At 43.0% G+C, this 25,671-nt stretch overlaps 1 protein-coding gene across 1 annotated transcript in view; it reads right to left on the minus strand.

The window, feature by feature from the left end:
* The window catches only part of KCNMB2 (potassium calcium-activated channel subfamily M regulatory beta subunit 2), a 238,299-nt gene extending 213,253 nt beyond the window's left edge, over nt 1-25,046 (minus strand). Inside the window, exon 1 of the mRNA XM_073359328.1 lies at nt 24,968-25,046. Coding sequence (XP_073215429.1) covers nt 24,968-25,005 — 38 coding nt within the window. The 5' untranslated portion in view covers nt 25,006-25,046. The remainder of the gene's footprint in view (nt 1-24,967) is intronic.
* Between the last annotated feature and the right edge of the window lie 625 nt (nt 25,047-25,671).

Genomic DNA, 25,671 nt, shown 5'->3' on the forward strand with positions numbered 1-25,671 from the left:
GCCTTCCTCCCTCCTTGCAAGGGACTGCTCTCCCCCAACACCCTGAGGGATTCAAATCACCCTGCAAAAGGGAAGAAATAGGTGGGACTCTGGCCACTCTCCCCCTTCCCTCTGGTCCATCGAGCCAGCCGAGCTGGGGCAGGTCCCACCTGCCATCGTGCATACTTTCCTGAGCTCTGGGAGGGACTCTCTGCCTGATGCACAGTCCCCCGCTGGAGTTCCCACAGGGGCGACGTGGCTCTGCACTGCCTGTCCCCACAGTGAGGGCCATTGTCTCATTGCCATGATCTGGCCCTAAACTGGGAAACACAAAGGATAAATAATAAAACTAAACTAAACTGCAAGGGTCCATTTCATCCTGGAGGGTCCTAAAGGGCCTCAAACCACAGCTAACCAGCCCCACTGGAACACAGCCATGGCTGGGGGTGAGAGAGAGGCGGAGATCAGCTCCCTGTACCAGAGTAAAGAGAGGGGAGCTTTCGGCAAGGACATCAGGAAAACCCCCTATTCTTACAAACAGCACCATCAGATCTTTCATTTGGAGGAGGTCAGTTTTTAAGGTCTTGTCAGAAAGACTCCCCCACACTAAAGCACACTGATCTACCTTGGAAGGAATGAAAGTCTAAATTGACATGGCTGGGATTTGAATCAGTGACTCGAGGGAGCGTAGGTGTTTCAATCCTGAATCTTAGCCCACTAAGCCACTCCTCTGGCTTAAGTCACTGGGGTGTTATGTATCAAATGCTATCTCCTAGCAACTCGCTGCACTCTGATCTGATGAGCGGAAACGGCATGTAAATCTACAAATACGTCTTGACTTAGTCCAAAGATGATTTGCCAACAGAAAGCAGCATGTGAAACTGAACAGGATTAACAGAGTAATTAAAACATTTCAGTGGGCCGACTCATCGTTAATAATAATAAGACACTGTGTGTGAAGTGGGATGTGAATGAGAGAAAGTGCAACTGAGTGAGGTTGTCACTCACACTATATTTCCCTGGTCAGGCATATAAGGAGCATCCTTATTCCCTGATTGGGCTACCTAGGTTGCAGGCAGTGGTGTGGAATACAGGTAGCGCGGCCTCTGCAGGGCAACTGCTCTCCTTCCTGTGGTGGGGAATGGGTGAGCAGGCTGTACAGTGTCACAGTCTGGGCTCCACTTCTCCACCCAATGCACATACCGGCTGAGCCAGCATGGAGGGGAAGCGATCCAGCCCAGGGACAGGGCTGGTGCTGATTACTTCCCCCTTGGAGCAAGCGAGGAACCAGGCGCCATACTGTTGCTTGCTCAGCGACCCCCTTGTCCTAGTGCTGCTCTGGAAAGAGACTTGTGAGCGGTGGGGGGCTCCTGAGGGAACAGCACGGTGAGGGTTGAAGAGAGGCCCTTCATGCAGGTGGCCCTTCATGCAGAGGCTTCTCCCTCCCACCCCAAACAATAAAGTCTAGTGCATTGAGAAAGATTTCCACCCAGACACCCCTTCTAGCTGTACCTCCACTGAAGTTACACAGCTGATATTTCAGGGCCGTTCGATGTACTATCAGCGCTTTCGGGGGTGAGCAGTGCAGTTGTTCTAAACCTTTTGAAGAACCTCTAGAACTTGGGTTTAGATGGCTGGTGGGGGATTATAGTGGGGTGGGGGAAGGGTAAGTGCGGTAAAAATATGTTCTCTGTGGGCCTGGTTCTACTCTGATGTACACTGGTGTAAATCTGGAGCTACTCTACTGGTGCTAATCAACTTATACCACTTTAAACTGATCATGGATGAGAATCAGGCCTGATGTAGCCTCATAGCTTGGTGTAAGTGTCGCCGATTTACACTATCTGAGGATCTGGCACATCAGATTCTGAGGCCAGAAGGGACCATTGTGACAGCTGCCCTTTTGCATAACAAGGGCCATATAGAGTTCCAGCCAGTGATTCTGTCACGGAGCCCATTAATTGCACAGAAGCAGGAGCATCACAACCGGGTTTGAAAGCTGGGTCACAGATAAGCTGTTGGAATGGAATGATCCCTTGGAAAAACACTGAAAGAAACAAGTGGAGAATTTTGGGCACCATTGTAAATAAGCACAGTAGATAAGGTAGCAGAAGAAGAGCAGCTGGTGGCCAGCAGGTGGGCAGGGCAGCAGGAGGTAATCATGAATGGCTATTGCTCCACTCCCTACTTGATGTTAAAGGAGTACTTGTGGCACCTTAGAGACTAACCAATTTATTTGAGCATGAGCTTTCGTGAGCTACAGCTCACTTCATCGGATGCATACCGTGGAAACTGCAGTTTCCACGGTATGCATCCGATGAAGTGAGCTGTAGCTCACGAAAGCTCATGCTCAAATAAATTGGTTAGTCTCTAAGGTGCCACAAGTACTCCTTTTCTTTTTGCGAATACAGACTAACACGGCTGTTACTCTGATAATTGATGTTAATTACACTTGTTGAAATTCTGCATGCTCCTTTAAAAAAGTTCCGCAGGGAGTGCTGTTAAAATCATGCACAGTCTTCACTTTGAAATGTTTTAATGCTACTTTTCTAGGAAGAACAACAAGAGAACAGACAGAAAATCTGTCTATACCTTCCAAGTACTGAGCGTGTCAGAAGACCCACTTTGGATCTTACAGTCCTTGTGGGTCAGATGACGACCTCCTTACTCATAGTGTAGTTACACATGCTCGTCAATCTGGCCCCATAACATGAGTAACTATTGAAATAAGTGGTGCAAGTAAGATCAAAATCAGGGTGGTAGCATCTGGAAGTAGAGCTACTTACATCATTGCATTTGTGTTCAGGTACCAGATTTCTTAGTGAAACACAGGAATAGAAAGCCTGCTGATTGCGTATTGCATAATATCAGCCATTACTTTCGTAGCCCAGCATAACAATATAATACAATACTTTCTATCAGTTTATATAGCTCCTGGTCGCTGAGAGTCTGAGCACCTCACAAACATTAATGAATTTCCCTCACCAAACCCCTTTGGGGTAGGGAAGTATCATTAATCCGATTGCACGCATGGAGAACTGAAGCACTGAGAGATAGAAAGTGATTTGCCCAAGGTGACAGAGCTGTAACAGAGACAGAACTGAAGTAGAGCTCTGAGTTTCCGTCCAGTGGCTGACCACACCACCACCCTGTAACACATTCATTTCATGTAGAATCATTCCTATAAGAACAGCTTCCCCAAGACTTTTTACAGCATTAAATACAATGATTTATTATTTTCAAAGCATAATCCTTCCCACACCCCAGGAGGTAAAATTATCCCCATCAAATATGGGGAAACTCAGACTTGTCCAAGGTCATGCTTGCCCTGCAGATCAGTGAGAGTAATGAGATTAGAACTCAGAAATCTAGTCCCCAGTCCCAGTTTAGTCTCCTAGTCTATATGCCTCTCAGTGTTATGTACCATCAGAGAATTAAATAACAGCTGAGTTGGAGAGGAAAATTAAGCTGTACAGGCATGGAAGACAAGATAGGGTTTCTAATAAGATTGGAAAATGGAGCTGGAGAGTTGATTAGCTTCATATCACTGTAGAATCTACAGATGCTAAATACCCTGCCCTCAGAATCAGTTCAGATCAGAATATTGATTAGGTGGAATTGTTCCTCCTGAAATGCTCAGTAACCTGTTAGAATTTTTGTATGAGGGAAGAAGAACCAACTTCTCTTTCTGATGCTAAGTCTTAGGGAAGCCTGTGTTCAATGCAGTTTGCTGTACTTTGCAAACAGGGAGACAGACAAGGAAAGCCATCTGTGTAACCCATGCCTCCACAATATTATATACTGAGAGAGAAACATATAGTGAGACATTAGGACATGCACACATGGAGAGGAAAACAAGGAGACAGAGTTGGGAGATTCTGGATGCTGAAACTTTTTAGAGATCCAGTTTTCCAGGCATATCAATCGTTGCCAGTTTGCATCCTCGCTAATTACATTATTAATGCTCTGTTATGTAAAATTTATAATCTACTGCAATCTGACTGACCTAATCCATCAGACATGGCAAGTCACAAATTAGCATGTCTACCTGAGTAATTGAAAAAGTGATCCAGTTTTCTGAAACTGATTTTTTCAAAATAAATAAATAAATAAAATAACTTGTAAATTGTATTAGCAAAAGACAAGGGGGGAGGGAAGTGTTTTTAATTTTAGTTCATTTCCCATTAAAGTCCTGACGATGACAAAAGGCAGCAGTGGCAGCTGCTACTCTGTATCCTGCCAGTATCCCTGCCTGCCTGCCAAGTATTACTGCCTTAATGTGGCTCCTGGAGTCCAGGAAGATCGCATGTCACAGAGAATCCCTTTCATTTCTCCCAGCTACTTCCTTGCTGCTTGCCAGACTGGAGAGGAGAGGGACTGATCACAACAAAGTACTTGAGTGGAGGTTGGCACGTTTATAATTGAAAAGATAAATCTTGACCGGGGTGTGGGAGGAAGATTAGGGATGATGATGATGATTTAAATGTCTCCCAAGATTCCAAAGATCTGGACAACTTTTCAACCTGGATTTCTTCTTCCCATATTTTATACAGGTGCCCTCTGTCATGGAAAAGTCTCACAAAGTGCCCCATCTTCCAAGTGATTTCATCTGTATTTCATATGCTTTTAAAGGGACTGGCATGTTCTCTTTACTGGTTGGTCTGACAAGAGGAAACCGCACTGCTCCTGTTGCACTCCACTCATAGAGCTACGCCTGTTGATCAAAGGGAGTGGTGTGTATGGTGCTGATGGGTCTAACCCTGTTGGTAGCACCCACAATTGTCCTAAAAAGGGACCATGTGCCTCTGGGTGTTTAGGATTTTGAAAGCATCATAGCTTGTTGGTAAGTGAACTATCTTTTTGCCTGACTGGACATTATTGTATATTTATAGGCCATTTGCCAGAAAGGACTCAAAGAGGAGCAGCTGAGAGGTAGGAAAGGGGAAGGCCCAGCAATGATTATGCTGCAGTTCTGCTAATGACACGGCCACTTGCCTTCTCTTTGCTAGCAGCAACTGTAGAAGAGCGAGGAAGGGGTCCGTGCTAGTCACAAGATTGTTGGCAGTATTCAAATGAGAAACTGGTGTGTGTGATGAATGGCCATGGTGATACATAGATACTGTGGTGATCAGTGCGCTGGAAATGGAGATAGTCAGATTAGCTAGGAACGTGCCTGTCTAGTCTGAAGGTGACTCTAGTTGTTACATTCTAATTGTTTCAGTTGTCTCCCACAAATAATGTTTGTGCCCAACACAGCCCTGGTCGTGTCCATTTTGTGAACAACAGAAATGTTGGCAGACTCTCCTTCCCCACTTTGGCCTAGCGCTGACTGCAGTGCCGTTTGCTGCTGGACACGCGATGAGATTCACAGCAGCGAAAGCAAATGGCAGGGTGGATTGTTTGTTTGTTCTGGCTGGAATGCGACTAGCAACATGATTGTTTAAAACCTTGGCAGAACCAGCAGCAGTTCTCGAGGTTCTGTCCCCCCAGCTGATCATTAGTGGACAGGGCTACTTCAATAGCACTCACATCAGACATGATGATTTGAATATAAACCTCCTTGTCGAGCTCTAGAGAGACCCTTTCTAAGTTTTTCCCTCCCTTCTGACAGTCTCACTTCCTTCTCTCAAAGACTCTCTGTGTAGTTTCTTAGAGAGCATCCATCACTGTATTATCTGTGTGCATCAACATGTCTTACTGAATAAAGCCACACTACACCCCTGTGAAACAGCATATCCGTAGCCTGATCTATGTGTGTCAGTAGAGATTGGAATCAATAGGGCTACCCCCAGAATTAGGTGCAACTCAGCATGAATAAGGGTATCAAAATCTAGTCCTGAGTGACAGGCCCCCAGGCATGCAAGAGATCTGTATCTGAGTCAGGAACTGAACCGACATCTTCTGAGGCCCACTCTTAGGCCCTAATCCCCAAACCATCCTTCCTTGGGAAGGGGTGAATGTCGTAGTGGTAGCTGAATGGGCTGCTATAGTGACTTTAACAGCATGGGGTCTCAGGCTACTCTCTGAAAAGCAGGTGGAAACAGAAGCTGAAAGGTCAGGATACAGAGTATTAACAGAAGTACTTTTGCCTACAGTTCATATTTACCCTTCATATTCTAAAGACACACTCTTTGGTACCAAGACACACAATCGGATGGAATACTCTTTGTCTGACTTTTCACACTGGGTGTGCAAGACCAATAACTAGTAGTGAAGGGCAACCCTGAAAAAGGGTCTGAAGCTCAGTTATATAAACATCTGGAAGTCATTATTTGGATGTACACCTCCCTGATAAGAACACAGATGATCTTTTGCCACCATTCAAAATATAACATCAAAACAGTTCCAAGAAGCCTCACGCTTAGATCTCAGTGTATTGCCTTTGTTTTAATTGTGAGCAAGTTAAAATGAATGTTAACAACATCCTTAGTACTGTACTTCATAGAGAAATATACAGAGCATCAGGGATATCTTTCTGGTGTTTCCAATTAACCAGAGGCACTGACTTCGCTGTCTGCTTTATCCAAGGACAAAAGTAATTGGTTACAATAGCAAATTACCTTCCACTCCTGCAAATTAGTATTAGAACATCACAGTAGAAATAAAGCCCATGCTATCTGGATTACTGCAGTGATATAGCTATAAATGAAAAGCTGTTTTCTGAACTAATGTTGGGAGAGATTACTGAGATGCTACTGAGGGATATAAATTTGGGGAATTATTGAATGGGATTCAACTTTTTTTTTTAAATTGAGGTGCACAATTCCTTTTCTTCTGAAAGTGTGATGATACATCCATCTTGCTAGGAGCTTCCTTAGAGGATATAAGTGAACAGTCAATCTTTAAGAACAAAGTGAAAACTGAAGGTAGAAACTGGCCATCATGGCAAGCTCTGCTCTAAAATGGTGCACTTGGGGCTTCAAATTGGTATCATTAATCCCTTTTGTGCCCTAAGGGCATTCCTATGAAACCATCAGTGACACATGAACAGCTCTGTGGTCATTTGCCATATGTATCTAAATTTGATAGACTTCTCTCTAACGATGACTGAATACCAGTGGTTCAGAACGGAGGACTGGGGCGAATCAACAAAAGATGTTTATCTGAATGTTCAGAGTCTGTGAACTTGGTCTGGGATAGGATTTGAAGTGGTTGCTCAGCACATTTTCCTGACTAGAACCTGGAAGTGCAAAGGGCTTTGAAAACAGCAAATTGTTTTGAGTATTTCTTAATCTTTATAGTATTGTTTGTAGTACAGTATAGATCCTAGAGGCCCCGATCAAGATCAGGGTGCCACTGTACTATGGGCTGTACAAATACATAGTAAGATACAGCATCGGTCCCAGAGAATTTACAAGCTATATAGATAAAACAGGCAAATGGTGGTTGAAAAACAGAGGGCCAGTGAATTGCCCATAATAAGTCAGTGCGGGGAGCTGTGATTAGAACTCAGGTCTCCAGAATATCAGGCCCATAGCCTATCCACTGGATCAGGCTGTTCCTGTACCACTGACTTGGGTCAAGAAAAGGGTGAAGGTTCATGGGGTTTTATTTATTTAGTCTGAACCAGTCCACCATTCATTTTCACATGAACTGACTAGGATTATCTGAAGTATAGTAGACTCCAACAAACACATCCAATATGGCACTCAAGGGGTTAAGAGCATCACTCAAAAATTTAATGGTAACCTGCAAAATATTAACATTGATTCTAAAAACTAACTGCATTGAAAACAAAACAAATGAGTGAGCCTTTCAAAATCCTACAAAGAACCAAAGGTGAATTTCCGGTTCATAACTCATCTCAGAGCACTTTATCATCTGGGGTTTATGGTGGGTCAAAAGTACATAAACCATCCATTCTGCTTTGTTCAGTTGGTTTAAGTGCAAATTCTCTGTCATGTGCAGCCTTTACTATGAATGGATAACAGCATGAAACTGGGGATAGTAATTCTTCCTTTCTTCCAACCTGTCTTGTCTAGTTAAATTGTAAACTCTTTGGGGAACAGACTGTCTTATTATGTGATTGTACAGTGCCTGGCACTGATATTAGGTGGCGTATTGTCTTACCCTAATAATGAATAGTTGTTTAACAGGACTTTACTTCACAGCCCGAGTCCCTTGTTTCAGGGTTCCTGGGTACTACATGGCTTTTTTCACACATGGGGAGCTAGCTAGCTCAAGGTCACGCAGGAAGTCTATAACCTAGTCTGCCTTAACTATAAGACCAGCCTCCCTGTTTAGCTTCTCCTACCTGTGAAAACAAATCTGAAGTGTGGCTAGGTGCAGTCTGACAGCCTTCAAACAGGCAGCTGTTAGGTACAGTACACACAAGACAATCGAGAGTGAGATTTTATATGCCATCAGCACACTGCCCTTTGCTAGCATGTGAAATTTAATCTCATGTGCTCTGAGAAACACTGCTGGTTTTTTTCCCAAAAAGTGGCCTTTAACATTACGCGTTTAATTACAAGGTTTGTGATCACAAACCACCATTTGTGCATGAAATTGGGTAACTAGGGACACAGTTCTCACAGCTCTCATTTTTCTGGGTATTTGGACACTATTTAAAAACATCTGACATCTTGTAAGTGAACAGAAATACTGCCTTTCCTAATGAATTCAATGCCACACACGCTTCTCAGGCAAATACCTAGGAGCAAAGAAGAGGGCAACAGATTTGGGTTCTGTCAGACAAGCTGGGATTTAGAACATTCCAGAGTCTAGCCTCGCACCCACTCCCTCCTAATTGAAGTATGGCTAATGAGATCCTCAGATGACCCCAACCTTTGTGGTAGCAGTGTGAGAAAATACTGTTTGCTCATGAGCACAGAATGGGGAAAAGGATCTTGCTAAAGCTATTGTCAATCATCACTCCTATCAGGACATAATTTGCTTACTTCTCTCTACTAGCAATGAACTGGCGGCACAACAAGCAAATGTGGATTTGGATTTGGGCATGTTTGTATCGGGGTGGGGGGGGGTGGGGGGGCTTGGTTCCCACTCACTTCTACTGAAACAATAAACAGCCTTTAGGAATTTTTTAAAAGGACAACAGCAAGGCAGGCACATGGGTCTGATAAAATATCCACTGAAATAATGGAAACAGTTGTATATAGTTTAGCAGGGTGGGAACCAAAATCCAGGCATTTTATGAGTTAGAAAAATTGTAAGTCTCCCATATGTATGGGGAGAATTGTAGGGCTGCAGACAATTCTCCCGCATCCGATGAAGCGAGCTGTAGCTCACGAAAGCTTATGCTCAAATAAATTGGTTAGTCTCTAAGGTGCCACAAGTACTCCTTTTCTTTTTGCAAATACAGACTAACACGGCTGTTACTCTGAAACTTTTCTTCTGTGAACGCTCTCAAAGAGTTTAAAGGAATACCAGGAACTTAAACTACAGTCAGTCTAAAAATAATTAGTAAAAAATAAAGTTGTTCAGGAAATTATTTTTTCTCTCCCATGAAAAATGTATCCAAAACCAGTCCCACGCCCGCTCTTTTGTCAAAGTTTTTCTTCAATATGTTTTCGGTTTTCATTATGAAAATAAAAAAACTTGAAAATGTTAAATGTATTAGGTTTTCAGCTTACCCCAAAATTTTAGTTTTTACTTTTCAAGAAAAAAATTGCAATTTGTTCTTAAGATTCAGTTTAGCTGACAAGCCATTGTCCATTAAAAATAAACAAACACCCTCCCTAAAAAAAAATTGATGGAAAATATTTCAATGAGCTCTAATTAAAAATAGTGTCTCATACTATATCTGCCTCCAATCCTTTGTGTTTTTTTGGTGAGATTCTCCTATTTTTAAATTACTCTCTGCTGCAGTGTGACGGACACACACAACAATCGGAGAACCTGACGTGGCGTAAGGAGGGGTGAAAATGACTATACTCAAAATGCAGTCAAATGCACAAAGGGTGACATTTTCAAAAGTGCTGTAAGGACGTAGGAACTGAAATCATTGAAAATCAGTGAGATTTAAAGTATATCTACACTTCAAATTCTACAGTGGCACAGCCATTGCAGTAGTTAACCCACCTCCCCGACAGGCACTAGCTGGTTTGATGGAACAATTCTTCCATTGACCTAGCTCTGTCTACCCTGGGGGCTAGGTTGGCATAGGACTCTCTGAGGTGTGGATTATTCACATCCCTGAGAGACATAGCTATGCTGATAGAAGTTTTCAGTGTAGACCAACCCTTGGGCTTCTAGGCCTCTCAGGAGCTCTTGAAAATTCTACCCAAAGCAAAGAAAGTGAAAAAGAAAAAAAGGTATATTTTTCTCTAATTGCTTCCAGTTATAGTTAGCTAGGGCAGTGGTGAGCTGGAGCCGGTTCGCACCGGTCCGCTAGAACTGGTTGTTAAATTTAGAAGCCCTTTTAGAACCGGTTGTTCCGTGAGGAACAACCGGTTCTAAAGGGCTTCTAAATTTAACCGGCCCAAAGTGGCGCCTTAGGCGCCGACTCCATGGGTGCTCCAGGGCTGGAGCACCCAAGGGGAAAATATGGTGGGTGCAGAGCACCCACCGGCAGCTCCCCGCTCCACCCCCGACCCCAGCTCACCTCTGCTCCGCCTCCTCCCCTGAACACACCGCCCCACTCTGCTTCTCCGTTCCCCTCCCCAGGCGTCCCGCGAATCAGCTGTTCGTGCGGGAAGCTGGGGCGGGCTGAGAAGCAGGCAGTGGCTTCGCGCTCAGGCTCAGGGAGGCGGAGGTGAGCTGAGGCAGGGGGTGGGGGGTTCGCGAGGAGGGCCGCCAGTGCCGCAGCAGGTAACCCGGGGAGGTGGGCGTGCAGGGGAACTGCTCCCCCCCTAGCTACGCTCCCCTGCCCCTAGGAGCCAGAGGGACCTGCCGGATGCTTCCTGGGAGCTGCCCCAGGTAAGCACCGCCAGGACTCCCCACCTCGCCCCCCAGCAGGTCCCTCTGGCTCTTAGGGGTGGGGTGGGCACCCACTACGGTGGCCCACGAGACCCTCCTGCCCAGTTTTGGGGGCAGTCAGGGGACAGGGGAGGGAGGTGGATGAGACAGTGGTCCTGGGGTGTGTGTGTGTCAAGGAACGTGGGGGGTTGGATGGGGCAGGAATCCTGGGGGGCGGGGGTGGGCAACGACCCCCTAGTGGGGTGAGGAGGGAACCAGTTGTTAAGATTTTGGCAGCTCATCACTGAGTTGGTACAAGTGACAAAACAATAGTAGCTTTAAAGTATTTTCAAGGAGAAGTGACTTTTAGCTGGTTAAGATTCACATTTCACAATTATTCATGAGAGCAAGCTTAAATGTGGCTTTCTTTCAAGTAGCTATGCTAGTGAAGCCACCAGGTGAATGTTTTTGGAAAGTTATCACAAAAGGGGCAAAACAATTATTAGCATCAATCTGCTGAAAAACATTTAGGATGAAATTCACCCCTCTATAGAGGATTAACCTAAGTAGGTGCAAATTAGGACTTAAATTGTACCTAAGTATTACCTTGGGATGAATTTCACCTTGAGTTAATATTTGCAGTAATTTTTTTTTGAAGTATTTGCCCAGCTCTAGCCAAAGTGAAGCTTTCTGCGCTTAAGATATTTGTTTTTCGAAATGACATTTGTTCAAAGGGTCGTTGCAGGACAATGGATGAAGAACAGGAAGGAAAGTTTAATTAACCCTGAATCCCTCCCAAAGTAATACAGGATGCGGGGAGGTGGAGAGAAGAGGGTTAGATGATTCAGTTAGATCTTCACTTGTTCTTTAGGAAAGATGTAGAGTAGAAGTCAGACTAGAATTTGATTTTATATATACCCCTCCATCATCAAGCTGTCTTAAGACACTATTCAGCCAAATGATACCCATTTTGGCCTCCCCACCCAATGTAACTCTGCCAAGTGTTTTTAAAGGCCTACACATCTTCAGTTATATGTTTTCTACTCTCTTTCCCCCCCCCCCCCGACTTAGGGAATCACTGGGGTCAGTCTTCATAGCATTGTTAGGAACTGGGTCAAACCTTGTTATGGGCTGAGTTGAAACTCATGGGTGTGAATGTGTCTTCACTTAAGTTTGCTATAAAGGAACTGTAAAGGGGCCTCACTTCAAACAAGGCCTAATGGAGTCTGCCCAAACCTAGCACTATGTTGGTGGAGGATTGGTGCACACACGAAAAACTGTGAGAGACTAGGGGCAGAGCAAGAAAGCAAAGCAGTAGCCTGTGTGCCCCTGAAAGAAAGCTAGAGAGAGATTCTGGGTTTTTAGGGGCTGGGCTGAGAGAAGCTTGGGCCTATCAGCAAAGAAACTGCTCCTTTTGTTTTTGGTTGCTGCTGAGTTCAGAGAAGCAGGACTTTGTATCACAGAGAACACCAGACTCTATCGTTGGTTTTTACTCCCAACTGGAACAGCCCCTCAAGGTCCTGCACTTTGACTAGCCACTTAGTTAGCAAAGGGACAACAATGATACTCCCCCACCCCTTTGAGTTAGCAGCCATTCAGATGAATGAACCTGTTCACCCCTCAGAGTTTCAGGCTCTCTGCAACCTCAGGCAGAAGTCTCTTCATTGTTTACACTCACTATGCTTTGTTTGTTTTTTTCTGTATCCATAACAGACAAAGACGCTTTTGTCTGAATGGAAGCTGAGACCGAAGAACAACTGAGACATCTGTCTATTTGCCCCGCCACCCACCATTGACTAATATTTGCACACAGAACCTCACATTTTGGGTAAAACTGCATTAGATCATGATAACATAGGCATTCTATAGGTCCCCATGGCATTTTTTAAGCACCCAGCAACGTTCTAGACAGAGCCTTTACATCAGAACTAGAACTGGTCAGAAAACCAAAATTTTTCACCCCGAGAAACTTTTGTTCAAAAAACCTTTATTTGAAAACTTTCTGTTGAAAAATATTAGTTTTCCCATGGGACGTTTTGAATCAATTCGAATGATTTTCATTTCAAACCAACATTTTGAAACAAAACAACCCGGGGCTCAAATGAAACAATGTTTGAAATCAAAATGGAAGAAAAGGTTTCATTTCAAAATGTCGATTTGAAACAGAAATGTTCATTTAGAAATTTCCCTTGGGAAAACTGAAATTTTCCATCAGAACTGACATGTTTCTGCCAATGTTATTGTAGCTGTGTCAGTCCCTGTAGAAGAGCTCTGTGTAAACCCGAAAGCTTGTATCTCTCACCAACAGAAGTTGGTCTAATAAAAGATATTACCTCACCTACCCTGTTGCTCTGATTTTGCTGCCAAGAAATTTGGTTTTGAAAGAACTGTCTATTTCTGTGCGGAAAACTTTCCACATACAAAATGCTGACCAGTTCTTATTAGAGCCTGTTTTGACTGAGGGAGTGTTGGCCAAAGCATCAGGTTTATCCCTGATTCTCCCCCCTATAAAATGCTCTGACTTGTAGAAGTTGCCTTTGGTTCTTGGTGTTACTATTATCATTATTGTTATTTTTCATTAAGCACTGAAAGTACTTTTCACTACACAATTCATTAAGGAAGACAAGTCAAGCATCAAGCTATTGTCCCAAATCATTATTGTCTGTGTTCTTCAAGGCACTGGAGCGCTTGGTCCTACAACGTATATTACCCAACCTGGAGAGAATTTTGAGCCCTGACCAAGCCGGCTTTCAGCAAGGCCGTAGCACATGCAACCAAGCACTCACGCTGACCACATTTGTTGAAAATGGCTTCCAGAGAAACTTAAAAACAGGCACTGTTTTCATAGATCTAACAGCGGTGTACAATACGGTATGGCACACTGGCCTGCTCGTGAAGGTATCATGGGTCCTGCTACCTTGGGTCACAGGAGTTGTTGAACTGTTCCTCCGCGATAGGCAGTTCAGAGTCCATATGGGGGAGAAGGCAAGTGCTTGGAGACGACAGAGCAATGGTTTACCCCGGGCTCTGTGCTTTCTCCAACCCTGTTCAACCTTTACATCAATGACCTGTCAACAACGGAGTCACAAAAGTTAATTTACGCAGATGACATCTGTTGCGGTACCCAGGCTCAGCCGTTTCACGAGCTTGATGCCACCTTAAACTGGAATATGACAAAGTTAGCTGACTACTGTAAGACTTGGTGCCTCCAGCCAAGTGTCATAAAAACAGTCTCCAGTTTGTTCCATCTTCACCAAGCCAGCACAACCCGAGAACTGAATGTTTATCTGAATGGTCAGAAGATGAAGCATGAAGTAGAACTGATCTATCTAGGTGTGACCTTAGACTGCACATTGAGTTACCACACCCACCTGAAGAAGACAGCAGCTAAAGTTAAGACGCGCAATAATCTTCTTAGCAAACTGGCAGGTTTGTCATGGGATGCTTGTGCTCCAACTTTGCGGAAGTCACCTCTTGCCACCTCGTATTCGGTGGCGGAGTACTGTGCACCAGTTTGGAGTCGATCGTCACACACCAAACTGGTGGATATGCAGTTACATGCCGCCATGTGCATCATCTCTGGCACCCTGCGTCTGACTCCACTCCCATGGCTTCCAGTTCTGAGCAATATTGCTTTTCCTCATATCAAACAAGAGGTTGCCACTAGCAAGTTACTGTAGAAAGTACATGCCAACTCAAGCTTGTCGCTGCACAATGACCTTTTTAAACCACCAGCTGCATGTTTGCCATCATGTCACCCATTATGGTCTCATCTGCCACGTCAGGATGTTTGGGCAGAAACACTCTGGTGAGAGGAATGGATATCTGTTATAATCCCCAACCAGTCTCTCATTGCCGACCCCACAATTTGCCCGCCTGGTTTTGACCTGCCCCATTGCCAGTGGTTCCTGTTGAACAGGTTCTGGACTGGGCAAGATCTCTGTGCATCCAACCAGTATTGCTGGGGCCTTCGTGACAGCCCTTTGTGCAGCTGTGGTGCAACACAGATGATGACGCACATTGTCGATAAATACCTGCTGACTAGGTTCAGCAGTGGCCTAGAACTGCATCACGCCACTGAAGATGCCATCGCTTGGCTAGACGACTATGCACATGCGAAATAAATAAGGAAGACAAGGTCTCGGAGCCAAAGTGCTTTCAGTCTAAATCCATGATCCAGCAAAACATATGAGCACCTGCTTACCTTTATGCACTGGGGTAGCCAGACAGCCAGCCCCCCCTCTCAGACCAGCATTGCTGGGAACACAAGGGAGCCAAAACAACAGGGCACTTAACATCAATTGCAGCACAGCCTTTGAAGCTGTGATAAGCACAGGTGTGCTGCTACAATGTGCCTCTGGGAACATATACAACGATTAGGCTCACAGCAGACAGAGAAGCTGTGACAGACATGGCTCTTAGCCCCTACTAAATAGCGTGATGCACACACCCCAACATCCTAGGTGGGAAAATATTTACCCTGATAAAAGGAATGTCCAGTAGTCAAAACTTATTGTTTCTCTCCCTTGCAAGTGTAAACTACTCTTGCGAGAGCTGGCGTTGCCCAGACAGACCAGCCCCAATTTGGCATAAGAAAGGAGAAAGAGAATAAAGGAGTACAGAGGTATAAGTATGGGACCTACAGCACCATGATTTTTGAGTGCTTTTCACTATCTATCTGCTGGTCAGATAATTGACAGCCTCCCAAGGCTTCTGCAGCTAAGAGGGTCCCTAAGCCTTGTCCCTTATTCGTCTTTCCGTGGAATTGAGTGACCAATCCTGGCTTGGCACCGCTGGAATCGAGAGATGCAAGGAGGGTAAGAAGCACCCACACCTGATCTCCTATCTTTAGTGTACACATATTTTGAAACAGAGCTCTATACTTTGTTTTCTTTCTTTGGGATTGTGGCTTCAGTTTTGTAACTTGTTTGTGTGTGTAACATCTCTACATTTAAATAAGTAGGCACTAGCAATTTTGTAACCACATGATTAGAATCTAGTTTAATAAATTTTGGTAACCATTTGTGCATAAGCCTGACTTGTTTCTCTGGTTTACTGTAAAGCAGCCAACACAATTAAAGAACCTCAGCTGTTTTGGCTATAAAGCCTGGCCATTAGGTGAGAGTACTAAGAATCATAGAATATCAGGGTTGGAAGGGACCTCAGGAGGTCATCTAGTCCAACCCTCTGCTCAAAGCAGGACCAATTCCCAATTTTTGCCCCAAATCCCTAACTGGCCCCCTCAAGGATTGAACTCACAACCCTGGGTTTAGCAGGCCAGTGCTCAAACCACTGAGCTATCCCTCCCCCCCTAGCGTTGAGTTGTGCCGCCTCCACGGGGCAAACTCTTGGGGCGCCTGTCAGTCAATCCTGACTGCCCACTGTGAAGGAGCTCTGAGCTCTAGCAGTTAAAGTCACGGGTGTGGAGAGGCTCTTAGTGCTGCCATTGGGGCACCTGTCAGTCAGTGTTGACTGCCCACTGTGAAGTAGCTCTGAGCCCCAGCAGTTAAAGTCACGGGTGTTTAGGACCTTGGGGCATCCGTCAGCCTAGCCCGGGCTGCCCGCCGCGAAGGGACAGTGCGTCCTAGCAGTTAAAGTCACGGATGGTATAAAACGGGCATAGCTGGCACCTCACCAAACATCCTTGGCCATCGGCTAACAATTGGCTACACTTATGACTACTCAGGTGCATGAAGTTAAGCAGGTGCTTAAGAACTTTGGTGGATGGGGCCTAACTTAGACAAACTATACTGATCAGACACAAAATGGTGGACCAATAAGATCCAATCTCTAAACAGTGAAGATTTCAAAATAATTTTCTCCCTTTCTCCTTCTTGGTGGATTATCACAGCAGAAGCGAGTTTGAAGCAGGGATTTGAGAGAACAAAGGGTGTGATTGCGATATTAGACATGTTAGATGAGCTCTGTGTGGCTTGAAAGCTTGTCTCTTTCATCAGCAAAAGTTGGTCCAATAAAAGATCACCTACCTTGTCTCTCTATGTTAGAAGACAGACTATTCCATGCACCTGGGACTGAATGGAGAAGGCAGGATACAGGGAAAGCAGTAGGTCAGATGGGTTTGTACATAGTCAATAGATACTTGATAGTTTAATGTCTCTTCCAAAAGATGGCCTCTGTAGGGGACTGATCCTGCTCCCTATGATGTCAATGGGAGTCTTGCTATTGTGACTGATACTCAGGGGTAGATTTCTCTCACATTCACTGGGGTGAAGTAGTGGAGTTATATCTCTAGCATTCTACTGCCATCACTTGATGTCCCATTGGTCCAGAGTTGGTTACCAACAATACACAATGACTAGGGCCCTACCAAATTCACAGTCCATTTTGGTCAATTGCACGGTTATAGGATTTTAAAAATCATAAATGTAATGATTTCAGCTATTTAAATTTGAAATTTTATTATGTTATAATTGGAGGGGTCCTGACCCAAAAAGGTGGGGTGTGTGTGTGTGTGTGAGATCGCAAGGTTATTGTAGGGGGTGGGGATTACAGTACTACTACCCTTACTTCTGCACTGCTGCTGCTGGCAGTGCTGCCTTCAGAGCTGGGCGGCTGGACAGCGGTGGCTGCTGGCCAGGAGCCCAGCTCTGAAGGCAGAGCCACCGCCAGCAGCAGGCAGAAGTAAGTCATGGTATGGTATTGCCACCCTCACTTCTGCACGGCTGTCTGCAGAGCTGGGCCCTCAGTCTGCAGCTGCCATTCTTCGGCCGCCCAGCTCTGAAGGCAGCGGCGCAGAAGTAAGGATGGCATGGCATGGTATTGCCACCCTTAGTTCTTCACTGCAGCTGGCGGGGAGCTGCCAGGGCTGGGTGCCCGGCCAACAGCCACCACTCTCCAGCTGCCCAGCTCTGAAGGCAGTGCAGAAGTAAGGGAGGCAATACTGTGACCCCCCTAAGATAACCTTGTGACCACTCCTGAAACTCCCTTTTGGGTCAGGACCCCCAATTTGAGAAACGCTGGTCACTCCCATAAAATCTGTATAGTATACAGTAAAAGCACACAAAAGACCAGGTTTCATGGTCCATGATGCATTTTTCATGGCCGTGAATTTGGTAGGGCCCTAACAATGACACATTGCACAGCCACTTGAAAGCATAGTACACTAAGCCACACTCTGGGACTTTCACCGTGCTGTAGATTCACACGTGGCTTGCTGCGCTCACTGTGCAGACAAGCCCTAATGTGCCTGAAATGCAGGGACTTAAGTAGACTGAAAAAAGCAGGTCAGTAGAGATGGGTTAACAAGTGCATTAACCTTGGTCATGGAGTAAAGTGCTCAGACCAGTGTTTTATGGGGGAATCAAAGTGCTCAGGTAACTGAGATCAGTGACTGTTAGTTCTAATACAGTTTTTACAACTCCTGCCTGCAAACATATTAATGAAGGCAGTGCCCTCACCTGAAAGATAGGGTCACAGTACATAAGAATGGCCATATTGGGTCAGACCAATGGTCCAGCTAGACCAGTATCCTGTCTTCCAACAGTGGCTAATACCAGGTGCTTCAGAAGGAATGAACAGAACAGAGAATCATCAAGTGATTTATTCCCCCATCACCCAATCCCAGCTTCTGGCAACCAGAGGCTAGGCACACTTCAGAGCATGGTTTTGAATCATTGCCCATCCTGGCTAATAGCCATTGATGGATTTATCCTCCATGAACTTATCCAGTTCTTTTTTTGAACGCTGTTACAGTCTGGGCCTTCACAACATCTTCTGGTGCAGTAATGGGACTAGGTAACTTAAAGAGGCTGACTGAACATCAGTTAAACTTCAGAATCATTAAAAATAATCTTTGCAGTATGAACATTTCCTGGAAAGTGATAAGTGTTTTGTTCACCTACAATAATTTTTATTCAGCTTTTTGGGCCGACAGAAATGTAGACAAAGCCAGTCTATGTATTTTGATCCTTCCATCCATCCATCCGAGCCAAATCCTTAAAAACCAACCAACCAACCCACCCACCTACCAGTAGAATATACAAATTCAATCATTTTTTCTGATATTTGCCAAATTTTGTATTTGCCAAATACTTTGCCAGTTATTTAACTGGCAACATACTCAAAAACAGTGAATCAAATGTATTTAATAAAAAACTTTATTTCGCCAATGGGTTAAGTTAATAGTGTTTAATACGTTCTGCTCTACTTCTCTGTGCATCTCTTCTATTCTAATTTATAGAGCATCTGTTACTGTAGGATCTGGACATTATATTAATAACATGCATTACATGCTATATTTGCTGTACCAGTCTGAGCTCTAAGGAAGTGTGCTGGTCCATTGGGTATGCACACATCTTAGTATGTGTCCTTTTATTTAATGTTAACAATTATCTTTATGACCTTTGAAGGAAATCTATATTTAGGATTTGAGAAGACAGGATTTTGGGGCTGTAAGAGTGTGACTCATCACTAGTGGTGCCTTGTGGCCAGGCAGGGTGTTGCAGGGCCTTCCCCTCAATTGTTTCTGCCAAATTGCCATTCAGGCTTCCTGGTAGCCCACAACTTCTTGTGACATGGCCCTCAAGCCAGGTCATAAATAGTCCCATCTTTTCCCGGGTAAACCAAGAGTCCAACAAATAGTCCACTGACTTCACACTGGGGCCTCAGTCCGACTCTGGACTCATTAATACTTGCCCCTGGTATCAGGGAATTTTGATACCCATGTCAGGGTATTTCCTCAGTGGGCCAGTAGGGGAACTCAGGTCTTCCCTCTCCTCTGGGCTTTAGTTCAGGGTCCCTTTCATGAGCAGCCAAGGCTTGACTATGCAGATCCCTTGCTCCTTCCTGGACCATTTCCTACCTTGCCCTGTTGTAGGCTTTTCCCATATACTCCAGGGTTCTGTAGGACTAATACAAGTTCTTGCTGTGCACAGCAAATGGCTTCCTCTGCTCAGCTCTGTACAGTGACTAGGCACTATCAACTATTATTGTATATAGCCCATCTGCATGAAGTCTTTTTTACTCTCCATATCTTCAGAGATATGTAATTTCAGATCTTCCAGGTAAGCAACCCCATCACCTTCAGCTTTCTCCTACCTACTAGCTATTCTTATGGTACCTTTCTTTTAGGGTTGGTACTGTTGTTGTTATTTAGTTGGATTTAGTTGCACTCCTGGGTCCAAACCAAGATCAAGACCCAATTGTATTAGGCATGGTACAAACACATAGTTAAAGACAGCCGCATATCCCAAAGAAATTGGATTTTAAGTAGAAAAGACAGATGGAAGGTGGGAGAGGAAACAGAGATGAAGAAACTTGCCGATGGATCACATAGCAGGTCAGGGGCAGAGCCAGGAATACACGTCAGGTCTCCTGAATTCCAATTTAGTGCCCCATTTGCTAAACCACACTGCCTCAATGTGCCAGTCTTCTAAGGTCCAATACCCAGCCTAGGTGCTACCACAGGGCACACACCCACTCCAAGTAGCATGGAGTGCATCTGTTTCTCTTTCTCCAGCATTAGAAAGTTTGTTCCAAACGTATTTTGTTTTGTCACTGAGCAAATTTTAATGAATGAGTTTTGAACAGCTCTAGCTGTACATCCCTAAGCCCAGTGTCACAATACATTAAATTAGGGTTTGCTGTAACTGTATTCTGACCTGCGAACCATCTATGTTGTTAGACTTTCTGTTTAGTTAGTTGTGGATGAAGTGCTGCCACCTATTGAATATAGTAGGAAATAGTTTTCTGCAAATTAAAATCACACAGGCCTGTATTAAAGCAATCATCTGATATGAAAATGTTAAGTGCTATAAGTCTAAATCCCCTCACAGACTTCAAACTAGTCAATACCAGCAGAGATGGGAAGGAAGTGGTTTTCGTGTCCCATTAAAATTTTTGAGATAATGAAAAATGTTCCTTCGTGTCCTGAATCAGGATGAAAAGTTTCACCAAAATAAAAATAAAAATAATATTTTGGGATAATCAAAATACTTTGTTTTGATTTCAACCATTTAAAATTTTAATTTAAAAAAACAAAACTATAATTAGCTTATCTTTTGAAATGAAGTCATTTTGAACTGGAAAACAGGAATATTTTGTTTCAAAAATGTCAAAATGAAACCTTTTTGAGTTGAAAAATTGTTGAAACTGACCCTTTCCCATGAAAAGTTTCAACTGTGATGATTCAGCATTTTCTGAGCGAAAAAATGTTTCATCAAAAAATTCCCCATCAGCTCTAAACGCCAGATGAATAGACACATGTATGCAGCATAGTTTCTGCTGTGTTTCAAATTACATTGTTTTTTTTCCTCAGCAAGACAACACACATTTCTTAATACAAGTCAAAATACCTAAACTCCTAAATACCCTTACAACAACTGCATATTTAGGATACAAAAATTAAGATAAAGGCACATTTAGAACTCTATACAAGAATCTCTGCTGCTCTGGGGTGTGTCTCTGAGTGTCAGATCATTTACATTAGAGCAGCAATTTACTTCTCAATGATGTCAGTGATGCAATATCAGAATTTTACTATAGATAAAACTATCTGCATCTCAAAGATCTTTCCAGATACGCATATCACAAGAGGGAAACAAGGAACAGAAGAAGGGGTGCAAATGGATAAATGGAAATGGGCTGGATTTCTATTGGCGTAAATTAGCATAGGTCCATTAAAGTCAATGGACCTGATTCTACTTGGCACTCAGGCTCATTCACACTGCCGGGGCCTTTATATAAATGAGAATCAGATCCATTGAATTTATGCTGGTTTACACTAACAAAGGATCTGGGACAAAAAACATATACACTTCACGAAGCTATGCTTCGGATAGGCAAGGAATACAGAATACATCACCTGTTCTTACTTACTTGCCTATACAGCACCAGGCACACAGCTTGCAATATATAAGTAATAATCACTGTCTCAACTTGTGTGTAGACAATCTAGGAGGCAGGATGCCACATGAGGATATATTTTACTAAAATAACTCTTGAAATGCCTTTGTTAAACATAATTTTCAGTTCAAAGACATGTGCCTTTGAAAATCTCTTGCTTTGACACGTCAGGTGGAGAGACAGTAATGTGTGATATGGCATGTGTCAACATGTTTGACATCATGCAAATTACACTTTACAACTCAGACATAATAGAACATGATGCTTTTTGAATGATTTATTGGTGGAAAAGAAAAAACTCTGCATTATTTTCAAATAAGTTTGGAAAATAACAAAAGCAGTTGTCAAGTAATTGCAATCGATTATTAGACAATCACATGGGATTATAACAATTACCATTGCTTTGCTTTTGAAGGTGGATTTCTCTTTAATATTTCAGATGCTGTTTTTACTATATGATTCATTTCTTCCCCTTTTAAGATATTTTCTGTTTCTATTTTCCTTCTGACTTTAATAACCCACTTTATTGTTTTCATGGTGACCAGTTAAATCTTCTCATGTGGCGTATTCTGATGAAGGAAGTTTAAAACATTATTATTATTTTGATCCTTTTGTGTACATCTGGCTGCTCTGTTTGTTCTTCTTTGTTTCCTGCTGAGTTCCAAAGTACCTTTATTTTACAGGTGGTTATTTTTTTGTTTTGTATAGTCTTCTCCATAGATACCATCTAGCAAGCTGGTAAATTATTTTTTGTAACCCTGGGTTTATATGATTGGCACAATTTCTCTATTTTACTATACAAATACAGCTCGATTGTTGAAAGTTCAGGTGCAGGACATAAGAGAACAATCATACAATCATGCTAGACACTTATAATAGTGGAAATCTGAGCTCTTTTTCTCCAGTTGAAAATATAGAAGAAAGGAAAGGAATAAATACAAAGGGCCTGATTCTACTCCTATTTATACAGCTGTAAATCTGTTGACTTCAGTGGAGTTACTCCTGTTTTATGCTTGTGTGTGTGAGATCAGAATCTGACCCTTTATCTTTTATACAGACTGTGGGTTTGATTCTAATCTATTGAACGGGAGTAATTCCACTGAAGTCAGTGGAAATACGTTGTATAAAACTTGTGCGAATGAGATCAGAATCAGGCTCCAAGTTCCCAGCACAAGCTATTATCTGTGTGTTAGTGGCGATGCTAATTTACAGTTTAATTGCCTAGATCACTGGCTCAAGGTTATAACAGTATCCCATTTTTAACTAACATAGTAACTTCTCTTTCACTTTTGCTGTTTTTATTAATAATTTCCATACACCCAGCTTACACACTCTTCCTTGGCTCAGGGTTGATAGCCTTGGCGGTGATTGCTACTGTCTCAGTGCAATTTAGAAAAGGCAAACTGCTGTAGCAAGAAGCATATTGGAGGCCTCAGTGGCAGAGGGAGGACGTGTGATGGAAAGTGAAGCCAGTGTTCAATACCAGCATTGACTGCTGCACTGGGCAGAGTGACTCACCTCTTCACACATGGATTTGCCAAGTTAAATACAGTTTAACCTCTTAATCCCCCCCATGAAATTGGTGGGTTTACAGATAAAGTTTGAGGGCTGATGCTGCAATCCTTAGGTAGAACTTCCGTCAACTACAATGGGCATTATTATTGCTATTACGAGAGCACCTAGCTGAGATTGGGGATCCATTGCGTCAGGCACTGGCCAAGCACATAGTAAAAGACATTCCCTTCCCCAAAGATTTTACAGTGTAAATAGACAAGACAGCCCAAGGTGGGAGGGTAAACAGGGCACAGAGAGGTGCAGTGACAGACAGGAGTAGAATTTAGGTTTCCTGAATGCCATATTCACTAGGTCACATTGCTGAACAAGTAATCTAGGGATCTCTTGCAAGTAGTTAACTTTAAACTCTAGGGAAAAATTCTGCCCCTTGTTACACCAGCCTGTAGTAACTCCATTCCTATCATTGCACCAGTGTGAATGGGAGCAGAATTTAGTTCATTATAGAAAGCTGCACAAAGACTTCCAAATATTTTTGAGAACTATCCATTCAGTTTCTTATATTAATTAATTCTGATTGTGCTCACTCACCTGTAACTGCTTTCCACAAATGCTCTAGTGAAAACATTTACTAGCAGGAATGTTTGCAGCAAAAATGGATTATGAGCAAATAGTGGAGAATATTCATGGAAAGCGAATTTTGAAAGTGTTACTGTTAGTAGTCACACGAGAAATCTGATTCTAAGCCTTATGCTAATCCAGTCAGAGACCAGAAACATACTATGCAATCTATGTGGCCAGTCAAAACTAACCAATATGGGTGAAATTTTGAATATCAAATACATGCACCACAATAATCTACAAAGAAGGATTTGGCAGAATTATTTGGTGAACAACACGGAATAAATAATAAATCTGAGAAAGTTTTAAACGGTTTGCAGATATTGTTGAAAAAGAAAAGAGGTGAAGTTTTTGAAATAGATTATTTGCTGGTAATTATTCACCCAGCTCCAATACATACACATACACATATATATATACACATATCCCTTTGCTATTGTAACTGAAAACTTGGCTGTACTGTATCGATTCAGATCGCAGCAAACCTGACCAATTGACACAGGCAGACAGGAAAACTTTGGGGCAAAAGTTTCTGTCACCAAATCTTGTATTTCCTGCATGCATGTAGAACCAAACTGTATTGACATTATAGGATTATAAAATAGGATCACTTACCCTGTCCACTTTGAATTACCATTAAGGCTTCACGTTGATATTTCCAACAGAGCAACTGCTTATTTTATTAGCTACAGATATTCATTGCACATCTTGAAAATGCCTTTTGCACCATGTCTTTATTATAGGATTCAGTACAGCTGAGCAAATATAACTACTATAATATGTACTAAATACAAGAAGATGATAATACCAGGATAAACTCTGATTATTTATAGTGTACATGGTGAAGGAAAAATATAGAAGTTCTTTGCACGTAGGAAAAGAAGGGAAAATGTATTTAAACTCTACCATGAAGGCCAAGTGAACCTTGTTTAAAGGATTACCATCCCCACAACCTCTAAGTAATAGACCTGAGCAAAGGCTTACATATAATTCTTTCCTTGGTATATTTCAGGGCTGGTCCTCAGTTGGAATTCTTAATACTGCGGTCAGCTAGGAAAAACAGTTGTTTATTTTTTGGCAATTAGCTTCAAGTAATGCACCCCACACCCAGAACAGCTTAATTTTTTCCACTTACCCCCATTTCTCTCGTGGATGTTTGAAGCAAAGGTTCATTTTGTCCTGCGGCAGAACGGATTCTGTGCTGCTGTTTAGTATTGTCTCACCTAGTCATAAAAAGTATCCTGACCAGAAGGAAGTGGAAAACAATACGTAAAACAAACGCAGAAGCCCAGGAGGAAAGCTACACCCCAAAGACCAGCACTAATAGCAACCAAGAGAGAGCACTCCTCCTCATTGCTAACTTTTTCCAGTGGTGCCTCTGTAGTTCTTTTGGAAATTAAATTCTTTATGATGTAATTTCTGTTGTAACATTTCCTCATTCCCATTGCAAACAATTTTTCACAGTTGGTATTGACCCAGAATAAACTATTGGATGCAAGGTTTTTTTTTGTTTTGTACCCAAATAAGTAAATTAAAGCAAATTAAAGCAAAATATAACTTAGAGGCTGTATCAATGCCAGTTGACATCTTTAAGAGCATACTCGCAGGGAGGCAGTAATTATTAAAGGTGCATTCTTCCATAATGTGGTATTTGAAAGCCCTCCCTGAAAACAGAATGATATTTTAAATATCCATCTACGGGACAGTTTCTTGCTGGACAGACCAGGTATGGGAGAATATGCAGGCAAGTTATGGCTTGATTTTTAAAAGACTGATGAGCAGGCAGGGAAAATATACTAGACTGACCTTGCTGTTTTTGCCTTCTCAGTATTTCTAGCA

Source organism: Lepidochelys kempii, chromosome 9 (genome assembly GCF_965140265.1).
Source record: "Lepidochelys kempii isolate rLepKem1 chromosome 9, rLepKem1.hap2, whole genome shotgun sequence".
Classification (NCBI taxonomy): domain Eukaryota; kingdom Metazoa; phylum Chordata; order Testudines; family Cheloniidae; genus Lepidochelys; species Lepidochelys kempii.